The following is a 14521-nucleotide window of genomic DNA, read 5'->3' as shown; positions in this document are numbered from 1 at the left end:
TAGCTATTATATCCGCTAAGAAAGAATTTTTGAAAATTCAACCCTTAAGGGGTGAAATAGAGGTTTGAAATTTGTGTAGTCCACGCGGACGAAGTTGCGAGCATAAAATAAATAAATAAAAATAAAATGTTTTTATTTCGACCAACAAGGATCATATTAGCGTTAGTAATTACACGAAACTTAAACCTATTTGTTAATAAGCATAAGCTAGTTTAAACTAAAAACTTTATATGACGCACATTTTGAGTACTTGATACTCAAAATATGCTTCAAAAAAAATCAAAAACAAATTTTTTCCAGTACCTCATTCGGAGCATGGTCCTACGGTCCAACATCCGGTACAAATTCGGAATCAGATTCCGATTCGGATCCGGAACGGACCGCGGCCGCGATCGGACCGGCGCCGGCGCAGGACGAGATCAGCGAATCGGAGAACGAGTCAGCTGATAAGAGCTTCCAATGCCATGTCTGTAGAAAATGGTATTCTACGAGAGTCACTCTCAAGTACGTGATTTTTTTACTAGAACGTAGTCAGTCAACCCTTTAAGGGAGGGGGCATGGTTCGTAATAATGATTTAAGGGGACTCAGTTCGTTGCTTTCTTCATACAAACGTAGGAGGGAAATTACAACAATATTCGATATTGTACGCACAAAACTAAGAATTATATCGATTTATCTTGTCATTATCTAGGTTTATTGATATATAAAACATTAAAAAAAATATTGATTTAAAAGTTACGAGGCTCTAAAGATTCCTATTTTAACACTAAATTAATGACAACTTTGGTCGTAAATAAATAAGATTAGGGATATGAAAATTCTAAAACAATTTATCATTAGACGTAGTTTATTTATTCATTAGTTGAAATAACTTTATTTTGCAAACATAAATTCAGCAGTTTTTTCTCAAAAATACTTTTCCTAAACCCTTTTCGTGCGCTTGATTTCGGTGAAAATCATCGTGCCTCTCAACTTTCTCATACTATGTCAAGTGAAAAGCAAACATGTTACCCACGTGCGCTGCCAACTTAGGTCGAGCGTCCTGCGTCACCTTAAGGGCGGGGGCATGGAAAGTGGTTATACGCATGGCTAGGGTCTGGGATACTGTTCAGAGATCAGTGTTCCCTGCCAATTATAATCCGGGTATCTTTAAAACAAGAGTGAATAGGCACCTTCTAGGCGTCCCATCTTAAGCCACATCATCACTTCCCATCAGGTGTGATCGTGGTCAAGCGTGCGCCTATAATGAGTTAAAAAAAGTGCTGATGGAACTGACATGGAAGCGAGCTAACCTGGATGGGATATGGCAGTTGGCAGTTTTAAACCTTGTAAGGGCGGCGGCATGGAAATGGGCTATCCTGGATAGAGTTAATATTATGGAAGTACTGTCAGAATTACTATCCAGGAGTTTCCTCTAGAAAAATATATCCGGCTCGAAGGACCATAATTTTTGTATAGTTACCAGATTGCGTGATTTCCTAATAATATTTAGCTATCTAGGAGTTACCTGTAGCAAAACATATCCGGCTCGAAGGGCCATAATGTCACCAGATGTCGTACTTTTCTAACTTTAAAGTTGTTTTTTAAACATTTTTTACAGAATTCACAGACGTTCTCATCAAAACAAAGGCGGCGGCAATTCTAATTCCCGCTCTCGTTCGTCTGACCGTTACGAGTGTGATTGTTGCAACGAGACATTCAGCCGCCGCGAGAAACTGTATGAGCACAAGTAAGTACACCATAGTAGATTGCAGTATACCATAAACTAAACCGCAAAAGACCTATGAGTATTAGGAGTAGACCTGTACGGGAGCAGTGTCTGTGGGCTCGACCGTACCAAAGGGAGATTTCCCGCCGAGCGGTTGGTTGTGCTCGGTAGCGCCAGCTGGGCCGACGGTTGTATCTTGAAACTTCTATATATAGTCCAGATTGCAGAAAACTCCGTTAGTGCGAATACTGTCGGCGGTACATTTGTTCGGGACTACGTCATGAAATGTTATCGATTGAACAGCGCCATCTAGTACTGTGGAAACCGCCACAGACCCTTCAAGGCCGGGAGCAATTCCAACTCGAATGTCAGAATGCTATGAAATGACAGGCGTTGATTGCATTGCGGTAGATAGACCATTGTTAAACCGCAATGGACTATAGTAGGCCGTTAATAGAATCTAGTAGACCACAGAGACCTTTTAAAAATGAAACAATTCTAATTCATCACACAGTTTTGAATAAATAAGTAATGACTAATGAGTATATTTCAAAAGAAACCTTGCTTTTGTTATGAGACCTTGGTTTTTTTTTCAGTAAACTGGAAAAATACATGTCAAGTTATTTGTTTTCAGAGCGGAAGCGCATCGCGGCGCCATGACAGTTCGGTGCGAAGTTTGCCGGAAGTGCTTCGAAGACGACGCCGAATTAGCGGCGCACGATCGCACGCACACTGCCGATGAGAGAGCGGGTAAGCCGAACTAAAAATTCATAAGATAGAATAGAATATAATAGAATGTTTTTTTATTCATGTAAACTTTTTACAAGTATTTATGAATAGTCAGGTAGTTTTAATTTACCACTAATAAGATAAAATAAGCACATCTTGATTCATACGAAAATTAATGTGTGTTCGGATACCTGTGATTTCATGCATCCGATTCACTTGCGATCTTGTACAATTGTTGTTGACTTTTGCGTGAAGGTTACTGACATAGTATCCGTCAACAACACACTTAACATAATATGCATGAACTCACAATGGATTCTTGAGATTTCCAAGACAAGTGAGTTGATTTTCGCGATAGAATTAAATTTTATACTTTCGAGATGCGAATCACTAATAATGTAATTGTGCCTGCAATTAGAATCTAGATAATGACATATTTTGTCGCGCTTTATCTTGTTATATTCTCATGACACGAACTGTGGTCCCTAGTCACTAACAATGTGTTGTGGTAGGCCGCTGCTCGGAGTGCGGCAGTTCCTTCGGCCGCTACGAGCAACTGCGCCGGCACAGGGCAAGCGCACACGCGTCGTCGGTGCCGTCGCGCTTGCCACACGTATGCGCGCAGTGTGGCAAGCGGTTCACTCACACACACTCGCTCACGCGGCATATACACAACCACGCGAAGCAACTCTACAGATGCGTCGTGTGTAAGGTGAGTGTGACTATAACGCTGATTCAGTTGTATACAATCGCTTCACTAAATTAAAAATGTTATCTTCGGGGAAGTAGGAAGGGAGGAAGGAAGAAGGGAGTGATGGTCACTCTATGGAGCTCGGGCATACAAATATTTTTGTTTGTTGCTTTGACACTTCCTTTTCCATACGCAAATAATGAATAATTTTCTCATCGAAATAAAGTATCTCGTGTTATTGAAATGCTTCTAACATGAAAGGCTATATTGTGCTGTTTTTCTCTCTCTCAGGCGTCGTTTACACGGGCGGATCAGTTGGCGGAGCATTTGAACAGTCACCTAGCTACCTACAAGCGCCTATAACACCATTACCTTACTAAACCCATATTATGGGTGTTGCGAATGTTGGTCCATTATCACAAAAAACTTGTTGTGGTATATCGCTCCTCGAAATAAAGCAGCTCTTTATACTTGTCCCTTTCTTACATGATAAGGCTATATCGTGCTGTCTCTCTCTCAGGCGTCGTTCACGCGGGCGGATCAATTGGCGCAGCATTTGAGTAGTCACCTGGCGAATTATAAGCGCCTCAAGCAGTAGTGCGTAAGCGACAAGCCGCGTTCCAAACGCCAAAGTCTAGAATCTACATACTATACAGCGCAGACTAGCTATCGTACAGTTCGGAAACTGACAAACACATATTGTCTATTCAACTATTATCAATCAAATGTGTCCCTTTTGACACATTTGACTGTATCAAAGGATGTATTAGTAAAATTATTAATGAGTGACTTTTAATCATTTAAGTCATCGAGTCAATAATCGAATGTTTCATAAAACATCGCATGTCATCTCCCTAATATTTTTAAATCATAAGAAGGTGATATTAGATATTTTAACAAATATTTGAAATATCAATAATATAATCGTTTTATTAATATTGTGGAAATGCTTATCGATATTTAAATGCGAGATTATAATCTTGATTCGATTATTATCTACAGTTGTAAATAACTATAATATTAACTATGTCAAATATGCCACAAGGGATTGCGTATGAAAAAGACATTGTAGTTTATGGGATCAAGCGTGGTTCAAAAACCAACAAAAGTTTCCGAACTGTACGGTTGCTATACTGTGATAAATAGCCTTTAGGTCGTTACTTAGAAAGTATTTTTCTCTATATTATGATTTAAGATAGAAATGCACTTCCGGCCTCATTGAAGTGACCTAACTCAGAAATTATGATTATTTAGAAAAAATAAAATTTGGTAATTTTTTTTTATTGAATAAAGTGTTCTAACTAAAAAATAGTGATTTTTGGGCAACATTTTAATTTTCATTTAAGTTCTGTAAATATAATGAGAGGATTTGAAATAATGGATTATTCACATGAATGTATTGTTTAAGTAATATTGGCTCATTTATTTGTTGCTATTTAAATCATTATGCTTTAATTATTATTTCATCTTTTAAGGTGTGACCTAAGTCAAAAATTACGATTTTTGCGTACGATGAATCAAGGTTTATTATTAATAATTGTAACGGTTGTTTATTTCTGCTAGGGCAGATTCTTTTTAGTTATTTTTATTTTGGAACTATGGACTTTACTATTATACACGATTACTGTTTGATAATTTTAATTATGATAATAATATATGGAGTTATTTACAACTTTTTGGTTATATATCACTGAAAAATTACTCCCACTGCAAGACTGTACTGTATTATGTCATTTCATTATTGTAAGCTTACTGAATGAAAGTGATGTAACTCAAAAATTATGATTTTTATAAATTATATTAGTATAATGGCAATCTAATATTTTTGTATTTTGCGATATTGTTATAAAAATATAGGTATTTTAACTAAATGAAATTTCCAATTTAAGGGGTTTGAAGTTTTTATTCTGCGTGATTTCACTCATTGCTAAAAGTCTGAGCCCGTCTATTATTCACATAATGGTAGAGGTTTTTAGGCTTAATATTGCGATGGGCTCCCAGATCCTTCCGCATAAAACTCTGTTCATATAAATGAAGTTTTTTGTTACATATGTACAAAGTTATAATAATAATATTATGTCACCATCAACAAATTCCTGAAAGGCCGGCAATGCGGCATTTCCTCTGGTGCTGCAAATGTTCATGGGCGGCGATAATCACTTAACATCAGGTGACCCGCCTGCTCGTTTGCTCGCTAATTGTATTTTAGAGTAAAAAAGGTTTTCGAAAAAAAATGACGCCGGAAGGACATTTTTTTTAAAGAATCAGCCTTAGATACATTTTATGATGGATGGTAGTTAGTAGGAATTAAAAAGGGTAGATCTATGGATGTACCAAAAAATATCGATATTGGGAATAAATATGGATTTTTCAATTATTTCTTTAAGAATTGTCTAAAAGTAAAATCTAAATATCTTTTCATAATATACGAAATGTTTCGATATATTGAATATATACGATATACTATAGTTTATTGTATACTGCTATACAATTTTTTGCATATTTTAGCGTTTGAATATAGGTATAATTTTTGCATACTTTCAAATCTGTCTCAATAAAATATAACTAACCTATTTCTAACATCGATATTATTTTTAATTATCGATATATTTCGGCACATCACTAGTATCGACATTTTCGAATACAAAATTGGGTATTTGGCTCTTTATTATTATAATAATATAACTATTAATAAATAAGTATATATAGTTGTTTTTATATTTGTTAAGTATTTTAAATAAACACGTAAATAGTAATATTATGTATTTTTTAATTATTAAGTGACATTGTATAAAATAACGGGTATATACCCAATTTTTTTGTATCACCCTGTACCCAATACCAAAGGCTAACTGGGAGAGAATACCTCTAGGTTTTAGGTTCTCCTATTTATAGTGCATACATTTTAAGATCTAATTCGCCATTTTAGCTGTATGTGTCAACTGTCATGTCAAAAGTACGATTTTAGTACTTAATTTAAAGGTGAACCGTACTATTATTAGGGTTCCGTACCTCAAAAGGAAAAACGGAACCCTTATACCCCACTTTGTTGTCTGTCTGTCTGTCTGTCTGTCAAGAAACCTACAGGGTACTTCCCGTTGACCTAGAATCATGAAATTTGGCAGGTAGGTAGATCTTATAGCTGACATTTGGGGAAAAATCTGAAAACCGTGAATTTAGGCTTACATCTCACAAAAAAAATTAAATTGTGGTCATGAACTAATAATTAGTATTTGCAGTTTTCTAAGTAAGATAACTATATCAAGTGTATCATATGAAAGGTCTTCACCTGTGCATTCTAAAACTGATTTTTATCTATTTTTATGTATCATAGTTTTTGAATTATCATGCAAAATGAGGAAAAAATACGACTGTTACTACAGTCGCCCTCATTGCGCGAGCCCGACTCGCACTTGGCCGGTTTTTATTTTAAAGAATATTAGCCATGTTTATCATGACTAATATTCCCCTATCCCCACCAATTAAGCGTCAAGCTTGTGCTAGGAGTAGGTACGACAATAGTGCAACGGGTGGGGTTTGAACCGGCGACCTATCCGATTTCAGTCCACTCCCTATTGAGGCTTCATTTTGACATGACAGTTGACACATGGAGCAAAAATGGCGAGTGAGATCTCAAAATGTACGCACTATACCGGTTATTTTATACAATATTATCTCGTTAAACCACGGATAAGTCTAAAATCATTAATTATTAAGAGAATCAAAAAAAAAATTTATTTTAGAAATTGAAATGAAAATGTTTTCATTTTTTATAATTATTTACTTGCACCAGTTTTGTTGTGAGTAAAAACTGAAATTGAACTGTTACATACATACTGAAGCCGATTCTCTTGTACGCAATCTCTAAACTAAATTAACAGGTCTAAATCTAGTGCTATCCTTTTCCGCAAGAAACACTATGAAAGGGATAGCAATAGATTTAAACGAGCCATGTTAGTTTAGTTTAAAGATTGTGTACAACGGAATTAGCCACACTGTCCGTACCTTTTGAGATCTCACTCGCCATTTTGACTCTATGTGTCAACTGTCATGTCAAAAGTACGGTTCACTTTTAAATTCGTACTTTTGTCATGCCAGTTGACACTTAGGGTGAAATCTATAGAGCGCACTCTGACTTAGCTTAGACTTAAGAAAGAGTTAAAACGAGACAGAGCTATATCTCTCACATAATTCTGTCTCGTTTTAACTCAAACTTAAGTCTGAGCATAGTCGAAGTGCGCTCTATAGATTTCAGCCATAGAGCTAAAATGGCGAGTGAGATCTCAAAATGTATGCGTTATATTTTACAGCACTAAGATATCTGTCGGATTTAGTTAAGTCAAAGATTTTATGTAAAAAGCTGTTTCTGGACTGTAAAAACAAAAATTTTTTTTAAAGAAAACTAAACTATTTAAGTTTAAGGAAGCTCTTAAGAAAATTATGTTTATGCTCGTATTTTTCTTTAGTTTATCTAAAAGATAAACAAAGTCACTTTTTTTTCCGATATTAGTTAGCCCTTGACTGCAATCTCACCTGGTGGTAAGTGACGATGCAGTCTAAGATGATAGCGGGCTAACCTGGAAGGGGTATGGCAGTTTTTAATAAACCCATGCCCCTTTGGTTCGACACGGCATCGTACCGGAACGCTAAATCGCTTTGCGGCACGGCTTTGCCGGTAGGGTGGTAACTAGCCACGGCCGAAGCCTCCCACCAGACCAAAAACTTCACTTTTGATAATATACTTTTTATAAACTAAAGAAAATTAGCTCACTTAGATTGGTTTTTTTTTTTAAAACATCTTTGTTTCTTGAAGAAAATCAAAGAATATTAGACGAATTGCAATTGTATAAATTCAGAATAACTAAAATATACTAATGTTAGTTTAGTTCAACTTAAACTAACGTTAGTTTATTTAGTCCCCGAATACTGAGATACATCTTAAAAGTTAAGACTTACTATTAAATGTGTTTATGTCAAACAAGCACTTAATATTTTATGCCCTATCCGCGGAAAGAACTTAGTATAGCGCTATCTCTGTTACGTAATCCCATACAAATGATAGAGACAAAAATCTCAGTGTCGTTAACCATTTTGAGACACCAACCAATCACAAACGAAACTGTTTTCTAATTGAATTTAGAATGTTTTTGAAAACATTTTCGAATTGAATTTCTAATGTCTTTTGAAAATATGAAGATTGGTTGGTGCCTCAAAAAGGTTACCGCCCGCTGAGATTTTTGTCTCTATCATTTGTATATTATGTATGTAAACGAACCTATGTTTTCTAAATGAATTTCGAATGTATTTTGAAAACATTTTCGAATTGAATTTCCAATGTTTTTTGAAAACATGTTTCTGATTGGTTGGTGTCTCAAAATGGTTAGCGCCCACTGAAATTTTTGCCTCTTTCATTTGTATATTATGTATGTAAACGAACCTATGTTTTCTAAATGAATTTCGAATGTTTTTTGAAAACATTTTCGAATTGTTTTCGAATGTTTTTTTGAAAAACATGTTTGTGATTGGTTGGTGAATCAAAATGGTTAACGCCGACTAGATTTTTGCCTCTATCATTTGTATGGAATTACGTAACAGAGAGCGCAATTTTTGTTAAAATTAAAAAAAAAATGTAAAAAAATCCTGTAGGTGTACCGTACCGCTTGACTGAGGCGGCTCATAGGGTAGGATGCGGGTTACGGGCAGTGGCGTGCACAGTGTTTGAAGCCAGGGTAAGCATTAGTTAGGTAGGAAGTAGGAACCTATTTACTGGCAGGTCATAATGAAGAATATGCATTGAGCCATTACAACTGGGGTAAGCAGTGCATTTATGCCTCTATGCCCTGCACGCCACTGGTTACGGGAGGGTGTTTTTTTTTATTAGCCAAGTTTTGACTACCCCTGGCGCAGTGGTGTTATTAGTGCGAGGTCCCGGCTTCGATTCCCGGCAGGGGTTTAGAATTTTATAATTTCTAAGTTTTCGTTCCGTTTGGCCGTGGCTAGTTACCACCCTACCGGCATAGCCGTGCCGCCAAGCGATTAAGCGTTCCGGTACGATGCCGTGTAGAAACCAAAGGAGTGTGGGTTTAAGAAAAACTGTCATACCCCTTCCAGGTTATCCCGCTTCCATCTTAGACTGCATCATCACTTACCACCAGGTGAGATTGCAGTCAATGGCTAACTAATATTATAGTCATCATGATGGACTTGGCTAGTATTATCCATACTTAATATCATAAATGCGAAAGTGTGTCTGTCTGTCTGTCTGCTAGCCTTTCACGGCCCATCCGTTCAACCGATTTTAACGAAATTTGGTACAGAGATAGCTTGCATCCCGGGGAAGGACATAGGCTACTTTTTATCCCGGATAATCAAAGAGTTCCCACGGGATTTTTGAGAACTTAAGTCCACGCGTACGAAATCGTTGGCATCATCTAGTTTCTAATGTTCTCGCGCCTGTCTCAGTTAAACGGCATGCCTACAGTTTACTGTATAAGAAGTGACTGACTGAATTCCAAAAAGTCGTATTACCACCCATTTTAATACATTTGTTCACTTACTACGTTTTACTTAAGACGGCTAAGATAATTGTCTCTTTATAATATCATTATTCTCTCGAATACCGAACACGCATCTTAATACTTTTGGGCACCTATGGCAAAAGAGACGTGTGTAGAAGGGGCCACCTTAAGTAACAAATCGACAGATTATAGCAAAATGGGGAAGTTTCCAGGCAACATTGACATAGATGGCGCTGAATTTTACAACTACTAAAGATGAAAAATAATACTTATATCTATATGATCTATTCTTTAATGTTTAGGTCGTGTCAATCAATGACATAAATGAAGAGTAACAGCTGGCGTGCACTGCAATTTTCCTTACGTTTCTTCCCCACAAAATCTGTGAACTATTATAGAAGTAATTAATTAATTACGCATCCGATCTAAATTTAAAAAATTAATGCATAGATGATAATAGATATAGGTATTATTTTTCATCTTTGGTGGAAGTTTTCAGCGCCATCTATGAAAACTTTCTCGAACGTTGCCTGGAAACCTCCTCATTGATTATTAATTTTGAAAATAAGTGACGTATTAATTTTGGCCACAAGTTTTTAGTTTTTAAGGTGTCCTCAAATATTAAGCGGCGCTTCGGTATTCGACCGTTAGTTAGCTTAATACTTATTTTCGACGCGAGACAATATTATGTTAAGTGCGATTTGGATTTGGCGTTTTATTAAACGCTTGTTTTAAGGTGTCTTTACACTTTACGTAGAACGCTGGGAAAACGGTCATGACTCATGACATGACATAAAAATTTGGTAAGATATTTGACACATCTCGATTCAGTAGAGCGATTGTCTAAAACCTGCATCAATCATTATTACAATCTCAATTGTACTGATTGGCTGAATTTGTGCGATTCTTGTTGCAACAATGCATTGTGGCCAATAGTGAGCGAGCATTAACCAATCAGAGATGATTGCGATCGTGACATTGTAGCTGTCAAACAACCGCGGTAGGGCCACTGGATAAAGCTAAGGATGAGATCTATAGAGCGCACTCTGACTTTGTTTAGACTTAAGCAAAGTAAAGTAGTATTACAAATGTCAAAAATTAAAATAAAGTTTTAATATCATTTTATTTTTTGACATTTGTAATACAATTTTTTTTGTGATTAAGTATTTAATGTGACTAATTTTAGCAAAACTATATACACGTTAGATATATCACAACATATTGTATGCTAATAGACAGAATTTGGCTGTACCTTTTTGTTTTTGTAACATCTCCATTATTTACCCATATTCGTAATAAAGATATTTGTACAGTGCGCTCTATAGATCTCAGCCCGAGAGCTCACTCTAGTTCTCATCCCTATATCAAATTGAGGTTAGATGAAATCGCGTTTAATAGCTGGTTTATAATATCCACTAGCTGACGCCCACGACTTCGTCCGCGTGGATCTAGTTATTTTAAATCCCGTGGGAACCCGTTGATTTTTCGGGATAAAAAGTAGCCTATATCATTCTCCAGGTCTTTAACTATATCCATACAAAAATCACGTCGATTTGTTGCTCCGTTGCGGCGTGATTGAAGGACAAACAAATACACTTTCGCATTTATTTCGGGTAGTGATTGATTTAGGAGGGTGATAATATCAATAAGAAGCAAGATCGTAAAGAGGCGGTAACTATGATATTTTGCGGCGTTTTTCGTGACGTGTAAAGGCACCTTAACTGGACGTTTCGGAAGCGTTTGTAACGCGGCGGCTAAAAAGCCGCGCGATATATGGGAGCGTGCAAGAATGAATATACACCTTATAATTATGACACAGACATACACATGCAACATTATTATTATATTATATTATATTAATATAGAGTTTTATTTAAATGTTGTGTTTTATTTTTCCCCCCAATGATACTACTGATACTACTAATTCTGATGGCAACTAAATTTTAGAGTAGGATTCGTATCCTTTTCTTACCAATGTTATAAGGAAAGGTAATTACTATACAAATCATGCCCGCGTGGAATGGTGCCAAGAATGCTGGCTGCATTTCCGCGCTGGACAGCCAGGCTGATCCGTTGCGCAAAAAATGAGCCAGCCCTTCTGTCACCAGATGAGGCTATTAATCGCGGTGAAATGTCTCGTAATTTTTTTTTAGCCCTAAGACTCCATGGCCCCAGGGTCTCCACGCAAACGGAACAAAAATGTAACTCTCGATTAGAGAGACATACTTGCGCCGCTTGACGTTTTCAGCTGCTTCTGCTGCGGCTCCCGGTCTTGATGCTGTCTTCCTGATACTCGTACTTACAAATCTTACAATGTACGATAAAGTTTTATCAAATCAGACATGAGGAGATCCGTAGGAGAACTAGAGTAACCGACATAGCTCAACGGGTTGCGAAGCTGAAGTGGCAATGGGCAGGGCACATAGTTCGTACAACCGATACACGTTGGGGTCCCAAGGTGCTGGAATGGCGACCTCGCACCGGAAGACGCAGTGTTGGAAGACCCCCCACTAGGTGGACGGACATCAGACGAGTCGCAGGGAGCCTCTGGATTGAGGCGGCGCATGACCGTGTGGAAGTCCCTACAACAAGAGACCTATGTCCAGCAGTGGATGTCTATTGGTTGATGATGATGATATCATCAGCTCGAAACTTCAGTCTAGTACTGACGTCACTAAACTGGCGGCCACACGCTTTAGCAATTTGCGGGACATAACAAATCTCGTGACTTTTGGTGCCAGTCGTGAACCCATTGTTTTGTTGAGTGGCGCTATTTAAAATTATTTTCCATCCTTTTTTAGCAATATTAAAAGGAAAAAGATGCAGATACTCTAAAATTTAGTTTAGAGAAAGACAACAGAATCGGCGCCAATATTATGACTAATCTAACTTTCATATAAATAAATAAATGTTTTATTAGCAAAATTGTGGGCATAACAAGTTTACAATAACACAATCGACTGTCACCGACAGTGTGCAAATATTTAGGTTGAAATTAATATTAACATTTTTATAATCAAAATCGAAAAATTTAATCACTTAATTATACACGTATATAATGTCAAACAGTATAATTTCAAATTACGCAGTCAAATTATACAATACTAGCTTACGCCCGCGACTTCGTTCACGTGGACTACACAAATATCAAACCCCTTTTTCACCCCCTTAGGGGTTGAATTTTCAAAAATCCTTTCTTAGCGGATGCCTACGTTATAATAGCTATCTGCATGCCAAATTTCAGCCCGATCCGTCCAGTAGTTTGAGCTGTGCGTTGATAGATCAGTCAGTCAGTCACCTTTTCCTTTTATATATTTAGATTATAGATACATTAAAATAGTCAGCCCCCCAATTGTGTAAGAATAACCATTTCATGGCTATCGTAATCGTCAAGAATTCTGCCCTTTGATTGGCTGTGAAAAAATGTAAACAGTGAATCAACCAATCAAAGGGCAGAATTTCTTGACGATTGCGATAGCCATGAAATGGTTATTCTTACACAATTGGGGGGCTGGTTAACCAACTGTTTATTTTTAGTATGTCACTAAATTGTCATAGATTTTCCCCTTACCCGTGCTCAGTAATGAACCGGCAATGGGTTGTTGATGATTATAATATGACTAACGCATACCGGCGCTTCTCTTGTCTTATACGGAATTGAACCATAATTACTTGGTATTTGATTCATATACGAGTTTTGATTTGCGGTCAATGACTCCACGTCAAGTCTCAACTCAACGGTTTAGGGGGCCGATTGAAAACCGCAAAGTCGTAGGTATGTTTAAATCCTATTCATTGCGCTATCATTAGGTATCAATCAACCGCTGGGTCACTACTGAGCACGGTTATTTTCTCAAAATGAGAATGCTTTAGGCCATAATCGCTGGCCAAGCAGGCTTCACTACAACAGTGAAGGAAAGTATCTTGAGGATTTTTTTTAAAGAATATTAGCCATGTTAAATGACTAATATTCCCCTTTCCTCTCCAACTAAGCGTCTTGTGCTAGGAGTAGGTACGACAATAGTGCAACGACGGGGTTTGAACCGTCGACCTTTCGGTTTTCAGTCCACTCCTTTACCAGTTGAGCTATTGAGGCTTCGGCGTGATTTGGCAGGCTTATATATGCATGCGTGAAGTCTGCCAAATCACGCTTGGCCAGTGTGGTGGACTATAGGTAAACCCTTCTCATTCTCAGAGAATACCCGTGCTGAGCTAGCAATGGGTTGACGATGATATTAAAAATTCGCTGGAGTAAGCAGTGCCTCTATGCATCTATGAAGTATCAATTTGCCATCGAATAGGTGATTGCCCTGCGGTTTTATTATAGACTAGAATATTAAAAATATTTTTTTAAATTATTCTCAGCCCCATAAACTACCGCTATAAAAAAAACACGTCATTTTATTACTACAGTCCAAGACCGTATTGGTCACTCGGATAGACCTTTAAAAGGTAGCAGACAGACAGACATTCGCACTTATAATTTACTAGCTGATGCCCGCGACTTCGTCCGCGTGGAATGAGGTGTTTAAAAATTAAAAATCACGTCAATCTGTTGCACCGTTGCGACGTCATTGAATTCAGTTTTTTTTTTATTTTTTTTTTATTCAGATACAAGTTAGCCCTTGACTGCAATCTCACCTGGTGGTAAGTGATGATGCAGTCTAAGATGATAGCGGGCTAACCTGGAAGGGGTATGGCCAGTGGCGTGCACAGTGTTTGAAGCCAGGGTAGGCATTAGTTAGGTTGGAACCTGTTTACTGGCAGATCATAATGAAAAATATGCATTAAGCTATTACAACTGGGGTAAGCAGTGCATTTATGCCTCTATGACGTGCACGCTACTGGGTATGGCACATAAGGACAAACCAACA

At 37.3% G+C, this 14521-nt stretch overlaps 1 protein-coding gene across 7 annotated transcripts in view; it reads left to right on the top strand.

Annotated features, from left to right (window-relative positions):
* Nucleotides 1–11525, top strand: part of LOC117995086 (uncharacterized) — a 32894-nt gene extending 21369 nt beyond the window's left edge. For 6 of the 7 annotated variants that reach the window (XM_069508382.1, XM_069508381.1, XM_069508379.1 and 3 more), the window contains 5 exons: nt 301–504; nt 1602–1730; nt 2344–2459; nt 2951–3150; nt 3650–11525. In XM_069508382.1, the coding sequence (XP_069364483.1) occupies nt 301–504; nt 1602–1730; nt 2344–2459; nt 2951–3150; nt 3650–3727 (727 nt within the window). In that variant the 3' untranslated portion in view covers nt 3728–11525. Of the gene's footprint in view, nt 1–300; nt 505–1601; nt 1731–2343; nt 2460–2950; nt 3151–3420 lie in introns of all 7 variants that reach the window. The other variant, XM_069508380.1, reaches the window with a different exon arrangement.
* Nucleotides 11526–14521: the final 2996 nt, after the last annotated feature.

The sequence above is a fragment of the Maniola hyperantus genome, chromosome 28, assembly GCF_902806685.2.
Source record: "Maniola hyperantus chromosome 28, iAphHyp1.2, whole genome shotgun sequence".
NCBI classification, from domain to species: domain Eukaryota; kingdom Metazoa; phylum Arthropoda; class Insecta; order Lepidoptera; family Nymphalidae; genus Maniola; species Maniola hyperantus.
The sequence above is the reverse complement of the archived record's forward strand: the minus strand, read 5'-3'. Positions and strand labels throughout refer to the sequence as shown.